Genomic DNA, 16,387 nt, shown 5'->3' on the forward strand with positions numbered 1-16,387 from the left:
GAAAATTAATAAACAAATAAAATTGAATATAAATATTGATTTTTGATAATAAAAATATTCATTTTTAAATATACAAAATAAAATGAAAATAAATTTTAAATTTATTTTTCCTTTGATTGTATAGATTTTAAAATTGATTATTTTTAATTTTATTTTTATTTTGCTGTTTCTTATTGTATTATTCTAACAGAAAAAATATCAGTTTAAAGCTTGTCTTGCATTGATAAACACGTATATTTCTTGATCAAAAAAATAAATTAAATTAAATTAAATTGTTGTCTCGAAATTGTATTGTTTTTATTTGCAAGTGTTTGTTCAAGTATTAAAGTTAAAAATCATATAAAAAATAAAATTTAATAAATATAATTTTATAATCTTTGAAAAATGTCGATTAATGATCTTAAACCAAGATATCTTGCTTTAATATTCCAACAGTTACCCTATGTTGATCGTTTAAATGTGGAACATGGTAAAATATTGGTTTTTTTTTAATTTAATTTATTTATTCATTTTTTTTTTAATTTTTTCATTATCAATCAAAAATTTTAAATTTAAATTTTTAACTGTTGATTTTTTATGCAACAGTAATAACTAGCTCCCATTATTTTTTTTTTTTGTTAAATTTATACATAAAATTTTACCAATTAAATTGATAAACTGCTTTTGTTTTTTCGTAATAGCTATCAAAATATTAATTCCACCAAGTTTTTCTCAACTTGCTCATCACAGTTTAATATATCTCCCACTGTATTTATCATAATAATTTTAATATTAGTAATTTGTTTTTTTTTTTTACTTGTGCATTTTACAGTATGTGAAAAATGGAAGCATGTAAGCAAGTTACATGCTTGGAACAATGTAAACAAATTTTTTGGCGGTGACTTTTGTGCTTTTAATATTAAACACTTTAGAACAAAAAAACCATCACAAGAAGTTATTAAAAGTGTTATTGAAAGATGTGGTCACCATTTAAATACACTCGTTTTAAATGACTATATCAAATCTACCATATTGGCCTGTGTTGCATCAAATTGTCCAAGTCTAAAGTATCTACAATTGGGTTTAAATAAATATGATCTCATCGATTTTCAAAATGTAATAGAACGTCTTCTCAACTTGGAATGCATATATATTACAGTAAAAATAAGAAAAAAATGTAAATCATTTTATTGTTCTGTTAATACAATTTATTATTCAGGTGCAACATATAATGAGCTTGTACCAGACAACAGTTTTGGGATTATTTTCTCTCATGTAAGTCATTTTTTAATTATTATTTATTTATTTACTTATTTAAATTAACTTGACCTACATTTAAACGCCAAGCACCAGCATAATTAGAAATGTAAAATAATTTTTTCGTGTTTCAGGTAATTGATTATCTTTCATTGCTAAGCTCAATAACACTCAGTGATATAATCATTGATAGGAATATTTTCGAAGCCATATGTAAGAAAAATACTTTGAGCCATTTGGGTTTAACTGTTTGTCGCTTGCCACCAAATTATAAGCACATCAAAAAGCTGACACAATTGAAGAGTCTAGATTTACATCGTGTTACAAATATTAAGCCCAACTTTTTCTCAGTAATGTGTAAATATTTAAATGAGCTTAAAATTCTAAGTATAAAACAGCTGCTGTCGCCAAAGTTATCAGCAAAAAGTATTACCGGCCTAGCTAACCACAAACTTAAATCAACTACGTTTATGCATGATGGAACGTGAAATTATCACAGTATTTTTTCAATTTCAAAATTTAATAAAACTAGAATGTTGTGGTTGTCAATTAGTGACTGATGTTGCTATTCAAAGAGTACTTGAAAATTGTCCTGCACTTGAAGTTTTAAATGTCATGGGAACTGCTGTAACAGTTGCTACTATTCAATTGGCTGATAGAGCAACACGTCATCGTTTTGGTAATGCATCAAAATTACATGTATTTATACATCAAAATATCATCAAGGACTTTGAATGTTTAAACACACCGGCCAATAAATATCTTGTACTTCAACACGATGTTTTTTGGCAAAATCAAACACGTGTTTTTAATTAATTCACAAAATTATTATTTGTCATCATTATTTTAATAATAATTCAATTATACTCTTCAATTTAAACGAGCACGTAGATAGCAAGTTTGTATAATTTTAAAATTTATTTTTAATACCATAAACCACATTTTGTTTGTGGATTCATTATTGTTTTGTTGGAACATTCAAACACATCAGAAAATTCTTTCATATTTGAAAGTGTTCCAGTCATCCGAAAAGGAGCTGGTGAATGTACATCAGTCATCAACATATTGAGCATTTTATTTAAAGGCATTGCTTCACAAAATGACTGAAAAATAATCATGTAAATAGAATTAATTTTTTGAATTGAAAAATATAGAGAAAAAAAGATATTGTTAAATTAAATTTTCAAGTTGCTTACGTGTGCATATGAAAGAAAAAACAATTTTCTGGTGTTTATATTTTCCAAACCAATTAGCCGCATATTATTTGATGAATATTTTTCAACAGAGTGTTTTTCAAATGCCTTAAATACAGCTCGTATGCCTGTTGAATCAGCAATATTTTCTGACAATGTTTTTATTGAATTTAGCTAAAAAATAATAACTCAATAATCAATAATTAATTGTATGTAACTTGTTTTTTTTTTTTCATAAATGTAATATTTAGATTTTTTTTTTTACCTTGTAAGTTGTATTCTGCGAAACAATTGCGTATTTTTTAAATTTTTCCACCAAACACCAGGCTCTTTTTTTATAGTCATTAAGTGTATTATTTGACCACCAATTTTTTAAATTACCATTATTGTCATAACGACGTCCAATGTCATCAAATCCATGAGAAATTTCATGACCTTAAATTGATAAAATAATTATAAATAAAAACAATAGATTAATGATGATATATAAATGCTGTTATTATTAAATAATATGATACCTATTACACCACCAATCCCTCCATAATTGACAGCACTAAATTTGTGAAAAAAATCATATTATTTTTATATTTATTATTATTCATTATGTTAGTAAATAAACACTCACTCTGGTTGTTCTTTACTGTAAAATGGTCGTTGTAAAATTACTGCTGGAATTGCTACAAAAAAAAAATTCTATGTTCATGATAATTATATGTAATATTTAATTAAAAAAATATTTATATTATTATTTACTTACACAAAGAATTTTCTAGATAATCATAGTAGGCATTTACAACAGTTGCAATTAGATTTGACCTTTTTATAAAATAAAAAATAATTAATAAAACAAATTCAATTCAAATTTTAATATTTATAAATTTAAGAAAAATTAATTATACTTTTTTCTATCAACTGGTGTATTGAATAACTCTAGATTATTTTTAATATTAAATTCACGAATTGATAAATAATTTTCCATATAATTATCACCAATTTTGAGCTGAAAGAAAAAAAAATTTATTTTTATTTTTTGCATTAAAAAGATAAGATAAACATAATTAACTAAATTATAGTTAATTAATATAATAATAAATAAATAATTTTTACAGCTTCTTTTGCATTATTTGGAAAGTATTTTTTAATATACACATGTGAAATTGCATATTTCAATTTATTTTCTGCTGTATAGATAATCCATTTAGTTATTATGAAACAAAAAAATAATAAAAATATACATGATGAAGCAATAGATGTTTAACAATAAATAAATAAATATTATACCTCGGTTGAATTTCTGTCGTTACTGGACTAAATTCTCTTGATATATTTAACATTTCTTGATTTGTATAAGACAAGAGCTCACTTATCAACCACCAGTGCATTGTGTTAATTAAAAAAAAAATTTAACGACCACATTTTTTTAAATAAAAAAATTATTTTAAAAATTAAAATAAAGAAACGAGAAAAAAAATTTATTTATTTCATTGACAACGGTTTAAGAAAGAAATACAAATAGTACGAGAGTGAGAAGAAAAAAAACTTTATTATTTATTTCAAGATCGCTGACAACTTCTTGTATAAGGAAATTTAAATTATCAAATAATATTATTATTTAAAAAAAAAAATTAAATAGTCAAATATATAAAAAAATGATAACGTTAAGTGAAAAAAGAAGAAGACCATCTGAAATAACGAAAATTGAAAAACACACTGAAATATTTGCTTCAATGTGTCCAGATGAAATTTTAGATTTTTATAATGATTATAACACACGTGATTATTATACAACATTGATGCTGGGCGATGTCTCAGGTTTTCAAATTAATTATAATTTATAAAAAAATAAACAAATCAATAATAAAAAAATTAATTATAATAATTTTACATAATCATATTTAGGCTTTACAGAATTAGCTGAAAAATATACAAATTCTGGTGAAGGTGGTCCATCAAAATTAACTGAAACACTTAACAATTATATTGGTCCAATGATTCAAGAAATTTTATCACATCATGGTGATGTATTAAAATTTTCTGGTGATGCATTTATTGTCATGTGGAAACTACGAGATGGTATTGTGATGCGTGATTTAGCAACAGATGCAATGCAAACAGCTTGTGTTATACAAAAACATTTTGGAACATATGAAACTGATGTTGGCGTAACACTACGAGGTATATAATTTTCATTAAAATAATAAATTAATTAATATAAATAATTTTATGCTACAGTTAAACTTGCAATAGCATCTGGTAAAATTTATTTTACATCAATTGGTAATCCTCAAACAATATCTCATTATATTATAACTGGTAAACCAGTATGGGATATAAAAGCTGCTGAAGCATTATGCAAGTAATAAAATAATAATAATTAATATATTTATATAATTAAAAATTAATAAAAATATATACATGTAAATTAATAGAGGTGGTGATACTCTTGTTCTACCAAGTTGTTGGAAATGGGCTGATTTAAATGATTATGTTTATAAAATTCTTCCTGATGGTATTCATACGCTAATTATTGATTCAATAATTTCATGGGATAATCCAAAAGAACAATACAGTGATATTGATGCTGATAGTTTACAAGATACAACACCACCAAAAATTTTATCATCAATACTTGAATCTAAACGTCAACAAGATGGTAATAATTATACTTATGAAATTGATCAATATCAATTTACTGTTGATTACAGTCGTAAGTACATTATTATATTTCTTATATACATGGATAATTTTATTAATTTAAAATATATATATATTGCTTTATATTTTAATGATTTTAGTTAGACCAAAAGTAATACAAGTTGCAAAAAAACATTTAAAAGAAGATTTAAAAAGTTACATGTTACGACCAGTTATGAGATCAGTTGAATTAGATGAACCTTTGGAACATTTAACTGAAATTCGTCAAGTTGTTATTGTTTTTATAAATATTGTAACAAATAGTATTGGAAAAAAAAGAATGATTGATTTAATTGATTCTGCATATAAATTAATATGTAGGTAAGATTTAAAAATAAAATTAAAAAATTATTACAAAGATATGATAGATAATAATTGATTATTTTCAAGTATTGTCAGTGGAATGCAAGGATGTGTTAATAAAACATCATTATTTGATAAAGATTTAATGTTTCTTTGTATATTTGGTTTAAGAGGTGATAAACATGATTTTGAAGCACAAATTGGTCTTCGTTGTGCTGCAAAATTACAAAGAGAATTAAATAAATTAAATAATATTAAATCAATATCAATTGGTGTTACAACTGGTATGACATATTGTGGTGTTGTTGGACATATATTAAGACGTGAATATACTGTTATTGGAATGGCTGTTAATAAAGCAGCAAGACTTATGATTGCATATAAAAATAAAGTTATATGTGATAAAGATACATTTTTACATTCAAGATTTGAAGCAACACATTTTACATTACAAGAACAAAAATATTTAAAAGGAATAACAAATGTTGGACCTATTTATGAATTTATTGAATATACCAAGTAAATTTATTACTAATTACTTTACATTTAACTCAATGAATTTATTAATAAATTTTTTTTTTATTAATAGTATACCACGTAATGAAATAATTCATAATCCATATCCATTATTAAGTCGACATATTGAGCTTAATTTATTTAAATTAATGATGACAGATATTGCTAAAAATTGGAAATTTAAAATTCAAGGAAAAAATTATATCAATGATTTTAATGTTCTCATAGTAAGGTAATTTTAATTCTTCAATTATAATCCATTTTTTCTTGTTTAAAATCAATTTTAAAATTTAATTATTTATTTTTTTCCCACAAGAGGTGAACCAAGAATTGGCAAGACAAGATTATTGGATGAAATATCTTTACAAATTCCAAAAGAGCTAGCTTGTAATTACATAAATTTAGTCAGCAACTACACTGATGTAAATTAAAAAAATATTTTATAAAAATACATAATGAAATTTATAATTAAATTCAAAATGAAATTATTCTATTAGGTACCATTTGCATTGATATATTTAATATTCAGTGCACCACTAGATTTTACAACTATTTCAACATCAAAAAATCGTGAAGAAAAACTCAATTATTATCTTAAAGATTCTTACAATGAAAAATTTTTTTGTGCTTTAAATCCAGTATTTAATGTTAACTTTAATAATGATCCTGAATATACACAATTATCAAAAAATATAAAATACAAAATTAAAAAACAATTGATTGTTTTACTTATGCGTAAATGCTTCAAGGATCTTTGGATAATAATTGTTGATAACATTGATAATTCCGATAAAGAATCATTAATATTAATTGATGCAATTGTTCAACAAGATCATGTATATTTTGTTTTAAGTTGTGGTAAAAAATGTATATTTGATAATCATAATCATTCAAATATTATTAAAAAATCAAAACTCATTGAATTAGTTGGTTTGGATAAATGGTTTCATGCTGGTTTAATATGTCAAATATTAAATGTCACAGCAATACCAGCTGAATTAGAAAAGTAAAAATAATTATGCTAATTTTATATGTTTAAATATAAATTATAAAATTTAAATATTAAAAATTAACAGAGTTATACAAGAAAAAAGTATGGGTAATCCAGGCTGGATTGAAAGCTATTTAATAAGTTTAATACAAATTGGAGGAATTGTATTGAAACAAGTTATGAAAAATAAATTAAAAGAAATGGGACTTGTTGTACCAACAATTATAACAGACACGTAAGTTTAATTTTTTTTAATTAAATTTGTACAATCTTATCTAATTGTTTTATATATTTTTTATCATTGGACAATTAGTCAAGAATTAAAAAATTTAATATCTAATGATGATTGTGATGGTACAGATGAACGTTCAGATGGATGGAAAATGTATAAAACTAGTTATGGGGTTTGTTATTAAATAAACAAATTAATAATGACATAATTAGCATTATTTTAATAAAAATATTTAAAAGAAATTTTATTTGTTATTTAGGAAAGTACACCAACTTTAAAACATAGTAAAAAATCATTGCCTTCAATTGATAGTAATATTTCGAATGATAAAATAACAGTATGCACAATACCTCGTGGTTCATCTCTAGAAGAAATAAATCCAGAAATAGCAATGGATGGTAAATTAATAATTCAGCTTAAATATTTCAATGGAAATGATAATATTTAATTTTTTTATTTAGTTATTATTATTAAACTATTTGATTCACTAAGTCCATTGGATCAATTTCTTTTAAAATGTGCAGCTGTATTGGGTGAAATTGTTAATCGAAAAATGCTTGAAAAATTAATGGAAGGAACACCAACTCGTGATATTGCTCTAAGTAATAGCTAAATTAAATATTACATATTATTAAATAATGGTTTTATTATTATAATTAATTATAGGTGTTAGGAATTTATTTGAAATGAGAATAATTGGCTGTGCTGCTGGTGATTTTTCACAAAATAAAGATACATTAACAATTTATCGTGGTGCTAAAACACTTAATGGAGAAATTAAAATACGTTGTGCTTGTATGGGATTAGAAATATTAGAAATTGTATCTGATTTACCAAAATATGCATCTTGTGGATTATTGATATTTAAAGTTGAAACATTTCGTGAAACAACTTATAGGTAAATTTTCTAAAAAATATCTACTAGTAAATAATAAACTAATTACTATTATAGATTACTAACAGAGTATCAAAAAATAGAACTTCATAGAACAGCTTTAAAATATTTAAAACGTAACACAAAAAGATGTGAATCATGTGGTGGTGGATCATTTACAATATTACTTGGTAAATTTAGCAATGAAACACCAAGAACAACAAGAATTTTCAATGAAAATGATGATACTATTTTGTCTAATCAAAGTATGAATTATTTATTTTTCATATAAATTAATAAAATAGAAATTAAATATAATTTATTTAGTTTTAGTTAATAAAATTAACAATGAAAATTTGATAAATGTATCAAATGAATTGTCAAATAATTACGATGATAAAGTACCAAATACATTTTCAAATATTGATTTTAATAATTGTCATTGTAATTTAATTTTAATAACTGCATATACACAAATATTGGATCATTGTTGGGGTATTGATCGTAAAGACAAAGCTCTAACAGCAATATTAGAATTTGTAGAAATTCTATTAACAACATCAAACATACCATTAGCAACAAAACTACTAATTGATGCTGAAAAAATATTAAATCAAGTAAATTAAAATACAGAAAATAAAAAATAATAGTAAATTAATAAGCTTTCTTATTTTTATGTAGTTGTATAAAACAGATATTGAAGAATTAGTAACATATTTATATTTAAAAGGAAAAATAAAAACACTTGAGGGTAAATGTCATCTTCATTGTGGTCTTATTGATGAATCATTAGCACAATTAACTGAAGCAATACAAATATTAGGATATAAATTTCCAAAATACAGTGGAATTATTAAATTAAAAGGAAAAATACTATTTGAATGTAAAAAAATTATGTTTAAATATTTAAGAATATATGCCAAAGAGACTGATGATGATGATGATGCTGCCAATTACAATGATCAATTAGCAAAAATATTAATTTTGATGTTTGATATATTTCAAGTAAATCACAATTGTCCAATGATCAAAATGATTTATCAATTAATGAATATTGTTGTTTAAATTTAGATTAAAAGAATGACAAACCATGCAAGATTTGCAGCAGTTTGGGCATTAAATGCAGCTTTAAAATCTTGTAAAGATTTTTCAACACTTTGTTATGCATATGGTAATATGATAACAAGTGCACACAACAATCAATATCAGTTAATAAATAATAATCTTAATATTTTTCTTATATAAATAATAAATATCAAAATAAATATTTAAATATTTTTTTAAAAAAAATTACAGTGATATCATAAGACATCTTGAAAAAGATGGTTTAAAATTATGTAATAAAAAAAAAAATGATATAATTGAATTACATGAAACAAAAGCAATTGTACATTTATATAAAAATATATTTTTTTCACGTTTTTTACGTGGTAATATTGAGGATGCATATTCAATTGGTTTAATATCACGTAAATTATCATCTAATGTTAAATCAATAACACAAGAAATTATTATATTAGCACGAATAATACAATTATTAATTATTAAATGTCAATATTCAAAAGTCATTGAATTACTTAAAGAATTACGTGAGTAAGCTATTATTATATTAAAAATTATTACTAAAAAAACATAAATAATTGTATAAAATAATTAGGCTCACTTGCTGATGTTGATATTGATAAATCTGGACGTACTTGGTATTATGCATTTTGTATTGATTTACAACTTGAAGCAGGTATAACAATATTATCATTTGAAAAATGTGAACAGTATTATCTTGAAGAAGGTAATACGATGATTGATCTATTAGATCCAGAAGCAGAAAAACGTTATTTTACATCAATGTGGCTTTGGTAATAATATAAATAAAAATTTACTTGTATAATTTAAATAATTTAAATTAACAGGTGTATCAGAATGAATAAATGGGATGCAGCAACAATTTGGAAAAATCGCAAAACAAGTATAACTTATCCAGTTAATGATTTAACAGTTGCTGCTTCAATAACTGTTTTAAAAAATCTTGAAGGACATATTATATACTATGGTAATTTAAATATAAATAATTATTATTATCAATTTAATTAAATTTTATAATTTTTTTAAGTGTGTCGTGTTTATAATCAATTTAAAAAAAAACCAATGAAAAGTATACTTGATGTTATTCAACAAGATTTTAAATTAATTAATAAAAGAAAACATATTTTAAAAATTACACTTGCTAGGTTTGTTAATATTTATTCTTTGATCAATTAAATAACGTAATTAATATGCTGAATTTTATTGTTAGATATAGTCTATTAAAAGCATACTATCATCTTGCAAATTTTAATCATAAAGAGGGTATGAAATATCTTAATCAAGCTAAAATTTATTCAATTAAAATGGGAATAAAATTAATATACAATTGGGCTGAACATCTTGAAAAGGTAATAAATATTATTTTAAATATCAACTCATGATAAGAGACTTTTTTAATTAATTTTTTTCATCAAGGCTTGGAGCAATAATGAAAGCACTTATGATAAATGGAAAGAAGTATGTTTAAAATCCGAAAATATCGACACAATTGTAAGCTACACTTTACCATTACCTGAATGGTAAATAAAAAAAATTAATAATAAAGGAAATGAGTAAATAAAAAAAAATAATTGTCAATTTGAATATACTAAATTTTATACTTTAATTGATGAATAATAATTTTAGTAATAATAACACAAAATTGATGTAATTATTTATGTTAAAAATACTACCACCATGGTCTTTTTGGATGTTGACAAACTGATGTTAATATCCAAGTATTTCTTTCAGCTTTTTGTCGTTGTGCTTGTTTATGTCTTGGATGAGTTTTACATCCAATATGCCATCTTCCTTTTGCAGCATAAAAATAACAATCTTTACAACGACGTTGTAATTTACCAACAACTTTTAATCCACATGATAAATTTAAATATGTTTGACTTGGTTGTAATAAGCTTTTAACACTGCTATTATTATTTAATTGATTTAATTTACTTATTAAATTTGTATTTAATGAATGAAATCCATGACTTAAATTCATCTCATTATTTTTTGGTAATATTGGCAATAAACGTGTGACATTACGATGAACTGATCTCATAAGTACATTCATCTAAAAAAATATTATAAATTAATTTTTGTTATTAATAATGTTTGTGTTTTTTGTACCTTTTTAAATTAATAATGTAAAATTTTTTTATAAATAAAAAATAAGCTAAGGTAATCTAACCTATAAAACAAAATACAAAACTAATATCAATATAAAAAAATTAATTAATGAAATTTTAAATAAACAATGTACCTTAAATTTATTGTTTATTGATGTTTGTTAATTTTTTATTTACTTTGTTTTGTTTATATTAAAACTTGTTCTTTCAAACAATTATTATTAAAATATTAATAAAAAATTAATTAAGGCTTGTGTACATTTTTTTAACGACAAGATAATATTGTCGCTCTGTCAAAAACAGCTGTCGCAATTTACATGGCCACCTGGTGAAAAGAAAAATAATTAGTTCAACTAGACAAGAGAGAGAGAGAGAAAATAGATCACTATCTAAAAAACCACTCAAAATAATAGAAAAAAAAGAGTAAACAAAAATATTTTAATCAAGTGATAATACTTACTTGATTTTATTAATTTGTATTTTAACAAATCACCAAAACAATTAATAATTAATTCACTATGTTGTTGAAAAGAATTTGCAGTGTTTTACAAAATACAGTAAGTATTAATGTAATTAATTATATTTATAATGTTTAATTATAAATAATAACCTTGTTTTTTTTCAAATTTCTTACAGAATAATCGACAAATAATATTGAAAAGAAATTTAAATCTAGTACCAATTGTTGTTGAACAAACTGGACGTGGTGAAAGAGCATATGACATTTATTCTCGACTTCTTAAAGAGAGAATTATATGTCTAATGGGTCCAGTAAGTATTTAACTTGAATATTTACATAATTTCGATGATTTAGTTGTATTATTTTTATAATTGACATTGTTGTTTATAGATTTCAGATGATATATCATCATTGGTTGTAGCACAATTATTATTTTTACAATCAGAAAGTAGTAAAAAACCAATTCACTTGTATATTAATTCACCAGGTGGTAGTGTTACTGCTGGTCTTGGTATTTATGATACAATGCAATATGTATTACCACCAGTTGCAACATGGTGTGTTGGACAAGCATGTTCAATGGCAAGTTTACTTTTAGCTGCTGGTGCACCAGGTATGCGTCATTCATTACCAAATGCAAGAATAATGATACATCAACCATCTGGTGGTGTACAAGGACAAGCAACTGACATACAAATACAAGCTGAAGAAATTATTAAATTGAAAAATCAAATTAATCAATTATATGTTAAACATACTGGTTTAGAATTATCAAAAATTGGTAAAAGATTTTTTTATTAAACATTGTTATATTGATTATTTATCAATTTATTTTTTATGTTTAAATTTTTTTTTACAGCAAGTAACATGGAACGTGATAAATTTATGTCACCAGTTGAAGCCAAAGAATTTGGAATAATTGATAAAATTTTGGAACATCCATTACAAGAGAAAGAAGAAAAAAATAACTCAAAATAAAGTGTGATGAAATAAATTCAATATACATTTGGTAATATTATAAAAATTATATTTAAAAAATAAAAAAATTTTAATAAATTTTAAGATTAATTTTCTGAATAGTGATAATAATTGTTAATTATAAAAATTGTTATAATTATATATTATTTATAAAATCAAAATTTTAATTTCGATATTTTTTTTTTTCATTACTAAAGAAAAAATAGTAATATTATTAAAATAAAAAAATAAACTTCAACAATTTAAGATTTTATCACATAGCAAAATAATTTTTTTTCTTTTTTTTTATTCTGCAATACAGAGACTTAAAATTACAAAATTAATTTTAATATATTTTTATAAATGTAAAAAAAATAATGAATAGTGCAATCATTTAAAATTTGATCAAATTAAATCCAATTGGATTAATTGAATAATTAAATCTTATTTTAATTATCGAAATTTTTTTTCAATTATTAAAATAGAAGTGAATAATTACGAAAAGATAGTCTACGATGAATATCACTTGGGCAAAATAGTTGTAATTTCTCGCGAAAAAAAAAATGCCCAAAATATAACAGTACAATATAATTTTTTTTTTTTGATGGAAGACTTTTACAACAATATAATCCCACAATCCCAATATATAGGTATATACAGTAGTATGAAAAAATTAATCTTTTTCCTTGAATTCAAATAATTAATCAAATAACAAATCGAAAAAAAGAAAAGTAATAACTAAAATGATTATTCATAGTGAGACGAAATTGTTTGTAAATAATAATTTCCTTTTTTTTTTTTTTTATTGAGAACATACTTGAGTATGTGCAAGCATAAGTATATCTTTTTTTTCTTTTGGAAATCTCAATTCACGTCCAGCAAGTCTTGCAGTTTCTAATTCTCTTTCAGCAATAGCAAGTTCCATTGACACAATACCACCACCATTTTCATGTTCTCTAGCAACCCAATCAAGTGCCATTTGACTACGCATATCATCATCAAGTGCACGATGACTATAATGTGCAACAACTTCTTGTCTACTACATTGTCTTTCTCTCATTGCCTTTAATGAACCATTCCAATGTAATAATTGAAATACAGTCATTAATTCTTGAAATTCAAGCATTGTTTTTTCTCTATTACATTCCAACATAAAACGAAATGCACCAATACCAGTATTTGGATTTTCTTTTTCATCATTACAATTAACTTGTCCATTAATTGTTGTTGGTTTAATAAAACTAGCTCTTGCTTCACCAACAGCTTTTTCAATAAATTCATCAGTTATTTTTCTTGATGGATGTTCATTAAATACAGAATTCATAAGTGCTATTTTAGCTGCTGATCTTCTTGCTTCAGCTTTTGTTGGACAATTTTGAAAACTTCCAAAACATGAACCACCAGGTAATGTAACATAACAAACATATGGTGGACTTGAACCAGGTACTGATTCATAAATAACAAGTGCACCATTACGTAATTCAGCACCACGAGTTTGTTTCATTTGCCAAAATTCTTGTAGTGCCTCAACAACATCAACTATCAAATTACAAATATTAAATATTAAATTTAATTAAATATTTATCTATTAATTAGCTTATCATATACATTACCTCTTCCATATCCTTGTGTATGTTTAGCAAAACTATTAACAACAGCATCAACAGCTTCACGTAATACTTTTTTAGCACGTGCATCAACTAAACCATCAGAAGCACCCATATTTTCAGTGATCCTTGACTTGTTGTTACTCTTCACCGGCATAACGCCCTGTAATAATTAAAATTAATTAACATTATTATAAAATTAAATAATATAATAATATTAAACAAAACTTACGAGAAGAAATAATCCAGATTATTTAGATAAATTTATCAAACTATTATTGTTATTTGTATATATTTTTTGACGTTTCTTTTTTTTTTGTATTATTGTTTCTTGTTGTTTTTTTTTTCTTTAGTTTAAGTACACGTATACACTAGATCATCACCTGGTATTATGGATTGTACCTGTTGATATTTAATCATGTAGATATATCAATATGTCTATGTATAGGTATAATCGATTATATTAAAAAAGTAGATCAATTCTCACGCGTCGTAGATCAGTACCTGTACATAAACTGATGAGAGAGAGTCGAAATTCCTTTCGTTGCAAGTATAAGTGTGTATATGTGATGATGATGATGATGATGATGATGAATATTTTTCTATGAATCACCTGTAAAAAAAAATAGATGATAAAGTATCTGTTCTAATTTTAATAGTTTTATTTAATTTTATATCTTTGGTACTTTTGCGTGTGCAATTGTTGATATGTTTAATAAAATTTATATATAATATATTGAAAGATACAGTAAATGCGTTTAATGGCCCCGCAGACCCCTTACAATTTCCAGAAAACCAGGGACGCCTTACATATTTATTTATGCCCCCTTTTTTGGTACTCCAAAAAATATATAATGTTAAATTGTTTATAAAAAATAAATTTAAGCATCAACAATACAATTAAGATACTTTAAAAATTATAAATAATATCTGCATATATTTTTTTGGAGTATTATTCATTTGTTTTAAATATTAGCTTTGTTATTTTAGATAATTTAAAATTATTGTTAATAATTAATCATGTTTATATATAATTTATCAAAATGTACACAAGTGATATTATATCACTTTGGCTTAATTTATTAAATTGATTATACCTGTACACAAAATCACTGTGGATTACTGGCGTATCAGAGGTTCTCATTGTTGTAATATTTAATTGTTGATAATAAAAAAAAAAAAACAGCAAGAATAATTCAACTATTAATTGAACTAGTAACTTTTTAATTACCTCTAATATTCCATTTATCTTTATATGTATTTTAATTGTAATAAAAAAATTAATATAATTAGACAATTAAAAAATTACACTTAAACAAATATTATTTTTTATCAACAAAAAAAATAATTATTATTACTATGTTATTTAATAATAATAATAACAATCAAATATATGATCTACTTATATAGTGACCTTGTAAAGAAAATAATGTCATTTCATAATCAATTAATAAATTTCATCATTAATTTACATAACTCATTGTTTATATTATATAAATATAAATAAAAAATAATGCATTGTTAACATTTTACATGAAATTCAGTTAATCAAATATTTCCAAAATATGCAAATAAATAATGTAAAATATATTTATTATAATTAAATTCAATATTTCAATAATAAACTAAATCAATAATATTAATTATTGTTAATTAAAAAATTCCAGAAAAAAAAAAAAATTTCATTAAAATTTACAATTAAACATGCATGAATAAATTTTTAAAAATTATTAAAAAGCATATATATTGAAACTTAATGTATTGTTAATATTTATTTATAACAAAAATGAAAAAAATAAAAAATTTATGCATTAAAAATTGCGTCTACGTGTATATAAAATACGTGGCATATTAACGTCGGCATAAATGTCCTACAAATAAGTTTGGCGCGATTATAAAAAGGGGAAATTTTACGCGGGTATATTTCCCGCGTTGGTTTTTTCATCTCACTTTAAAAATTTTTTACCCTTACATTAATCTCTTCTCTCTACTCTCTTCCTCTCTCGACGCCATTGTTGAGACACCCCAAACGTTTTTTTTTTTAATATATATATGTATGTGTTTTATACCTGTGGCATGCAGCTTGTTGCTGTTGTTATATTTGTATGTGTTATCGGCTCGTTGCCCCCTTTG

At 23.3% G+C, this 16,387-nt stretch overlaps 5 protein-coding genes across 8 annotated transcripts; 2 read left to right on the forward strand and 3 right to left on the reverse strand.

The window, feature by feature from the left end:
* Nucleotides 1–1,753: 1,753 nt before the first annotated feature.
* Nucleotides 1,754–3,550, reverse strand: LOC122851036 (neprilysin-11-like). The gene is made up of 7 exons (XM_044150085.1): nucleotides 3,537–3,550; nucleotides 3,187–3,245; nucleotides 3,055–3,106; nucleotides 2,948–2,982; nucleotides 2,695–2,864; nucleotides 2,433–2,603; nucleotides 1,754–2,339 (listed from the first exon to the last, which is right to left on the reverse strand). The coding sequence occupies exons 1-7, from the start codon at nucleotides 3,548–3,550 to the stop codon at nucleotides 2,160–2,162; spliced, it is 681 nt and encodes a 226-aa protein (XP_044006020.1). The 3' UTR covers nucleotides 1,754–2,159.
* A 117-nt stretch (nucleotides 3,551–3,667) lies between these two features.
* On the forward strand, nucleotides 3,668–10,298 carry LOC122851037 (adenylate cyclase type 10-like). The gene is made up of 23 exons (XM_044150087.1): nucleotides 3,668–3,672; nucleotides 4,093–4,241; nucleotides 4,329–4,604; nucleotides 4,662–4,785; nucleotides 4,859–5,136; nucleotides 5,225–5,444; nucleotides 5,514–5,945; nucleotides 6,259–6,364; nucleotides 6,440–6,948; nucleotides 7,019–7,168; nucleotides 7,247–7,337; nucleotides 7,425–7,563; nucleotides 7,627–7,767; nucleotides 7,832–8,063; nucleotides 8,118–8,305; nucleotides 8,442–8,656; nucleotides 8,721–8,883; nucleotides 8,965–9,044; nucleotides 9,111–9,247; nucleotides 9,336–9,628; nucleotides 9,697–9,895; nucleotides 9,950–10,089; nucleotides 10,150–10,298. The coding sequence occupies exons 1-23, from the start codon at nucleotides 3,668–3,670 to the stop codon at nucleotides 10,296–10,298; spliced, it is 4,416 nt and encodes a 1,471-aa protein (XP_044006022.1).
* Nucleotides 9,428–11,509, reverse strand: LOC122852739 (39S ribosomal protein L36, mitochondrial). Of its 2 annotated transcripts, none has more exons than XM_044152694.1 (2): nucleotides 11,365–11,509; nucleotides 9,428–11,175 (listed from the first exon to the last, which is right to left on the reverse strand). In XM_044152694.1, exon 2 carries the CDS (start codon nucleotides 11,173–11,175, stop codon nucleotides 10,792–10,794), a length of 384 nt encoding a protein of 127 aa, XP_044008629.1. In that variant the 5' UTR covers nucleotides 11,365–11,509; the 3' UTR covers nucleotides 9,428–10,791. The 2 variants fall into 2 exon arrangements, with proteins under 2 accessions (XP_044008629.1, XP_044008631.1); XM_044152696.1 differs by lacking the exon at nucleotides 11,365–11,509 and adding an exon at nucleotides 11,232–11,282 and having other exon boundaries at nucleotides 10,702–11,175.
* Nucleotides 11,510–11,649: 140 nt separating this feature from the next.
* On the forward strand, nucleotides 11,650–12,693 carry LOC122852738 (ATP-dependent Clp protease proteolytic subunit). The gene is made up of 4 exons (XM_044152693.1): nucleotides 11,650–11,787; nucleotides 11,867–12,001; nucleotides 12,081–12,471; nucleotides 12,550–12,693. Exons 1-4 carry the CDS (start codon nucleotides 11,749–11,751, stop codon nucleotides 12,666–12,668), a joined length of 684 nt encoding a protein of 227 aa, XP_044008628.1. The 5' UTR covers nucleotides 11,650–11,748; the 3' UTR covers nucleotides 12,669–12,693.
* A 346-nt stretch (nucleotides 12,694–13,039) lies between these two features.
* On the reverse strand, nucleotides 13,040–15,370 carry LOC122852736 (protein limb expression 1 homolog). Of its 3 annotated transcripts, none has more exons than XM_044152692.1 (5): nucleotides 15,352–15,370; nucleotides 14,759–14,867; nucleotides 14,487–14,656; nucleotides 14,261–14,417; nucleotides 13,040–14,186 (listed from the first exon to the last, which is right to left on the reverse strand). In XM_044152692.1, exons 4-5 carry the CDS (start codon nucleotides 14,409–14,411, stop codon nucleotides 13,450–13,452), a joined length of 888 nt encoding a protein of 295 aa, XP_044008627.1. In that variant the 5' UTR covers nucleotides 14,412–14,417; nucleotides 14,487–14,656; nucleotides 14,759–14,867; nucleotides 15,352–15,370; the 3' UTR covers nucleotides 13,040–13,449. The 3 variants fall into 3 exon arrangements, with proteins under 3 accessions (XP_044008627.1, XP_044008625.1, XP_044008626.1); XM_044152690.1 differs by lacking the exon at nucleotides 15,352–15,370 and adding an exon at nucleotides 14,941–15,084; XM_044152691.1 differs by lacking the exon at nucleotides 15,352–15,370 and adding an exon at nucleotides 14,941–15,084 and having other exon boundaries at nucleotides 14,487–14,867.
* Between the last annotated feature and the right edge of the window lie 1,017 nt (nucleotides 15,371–16,387).

This window comes from Aphidius gifuensis, linkage group LG3, assembly GCF_014905175.1.
Source record: "Aphidius gifuensis isolate YNYX2018 linkage group LG3, ASM1490517v1, whole genome shotgun sequence".
Classification (NCBI taxonomy): Eukaryota; Metazoa; Arthropoda; class Insecta; order Hymenoptera; family Braconidae; genus Aphidius; species Aphidius gifuensis.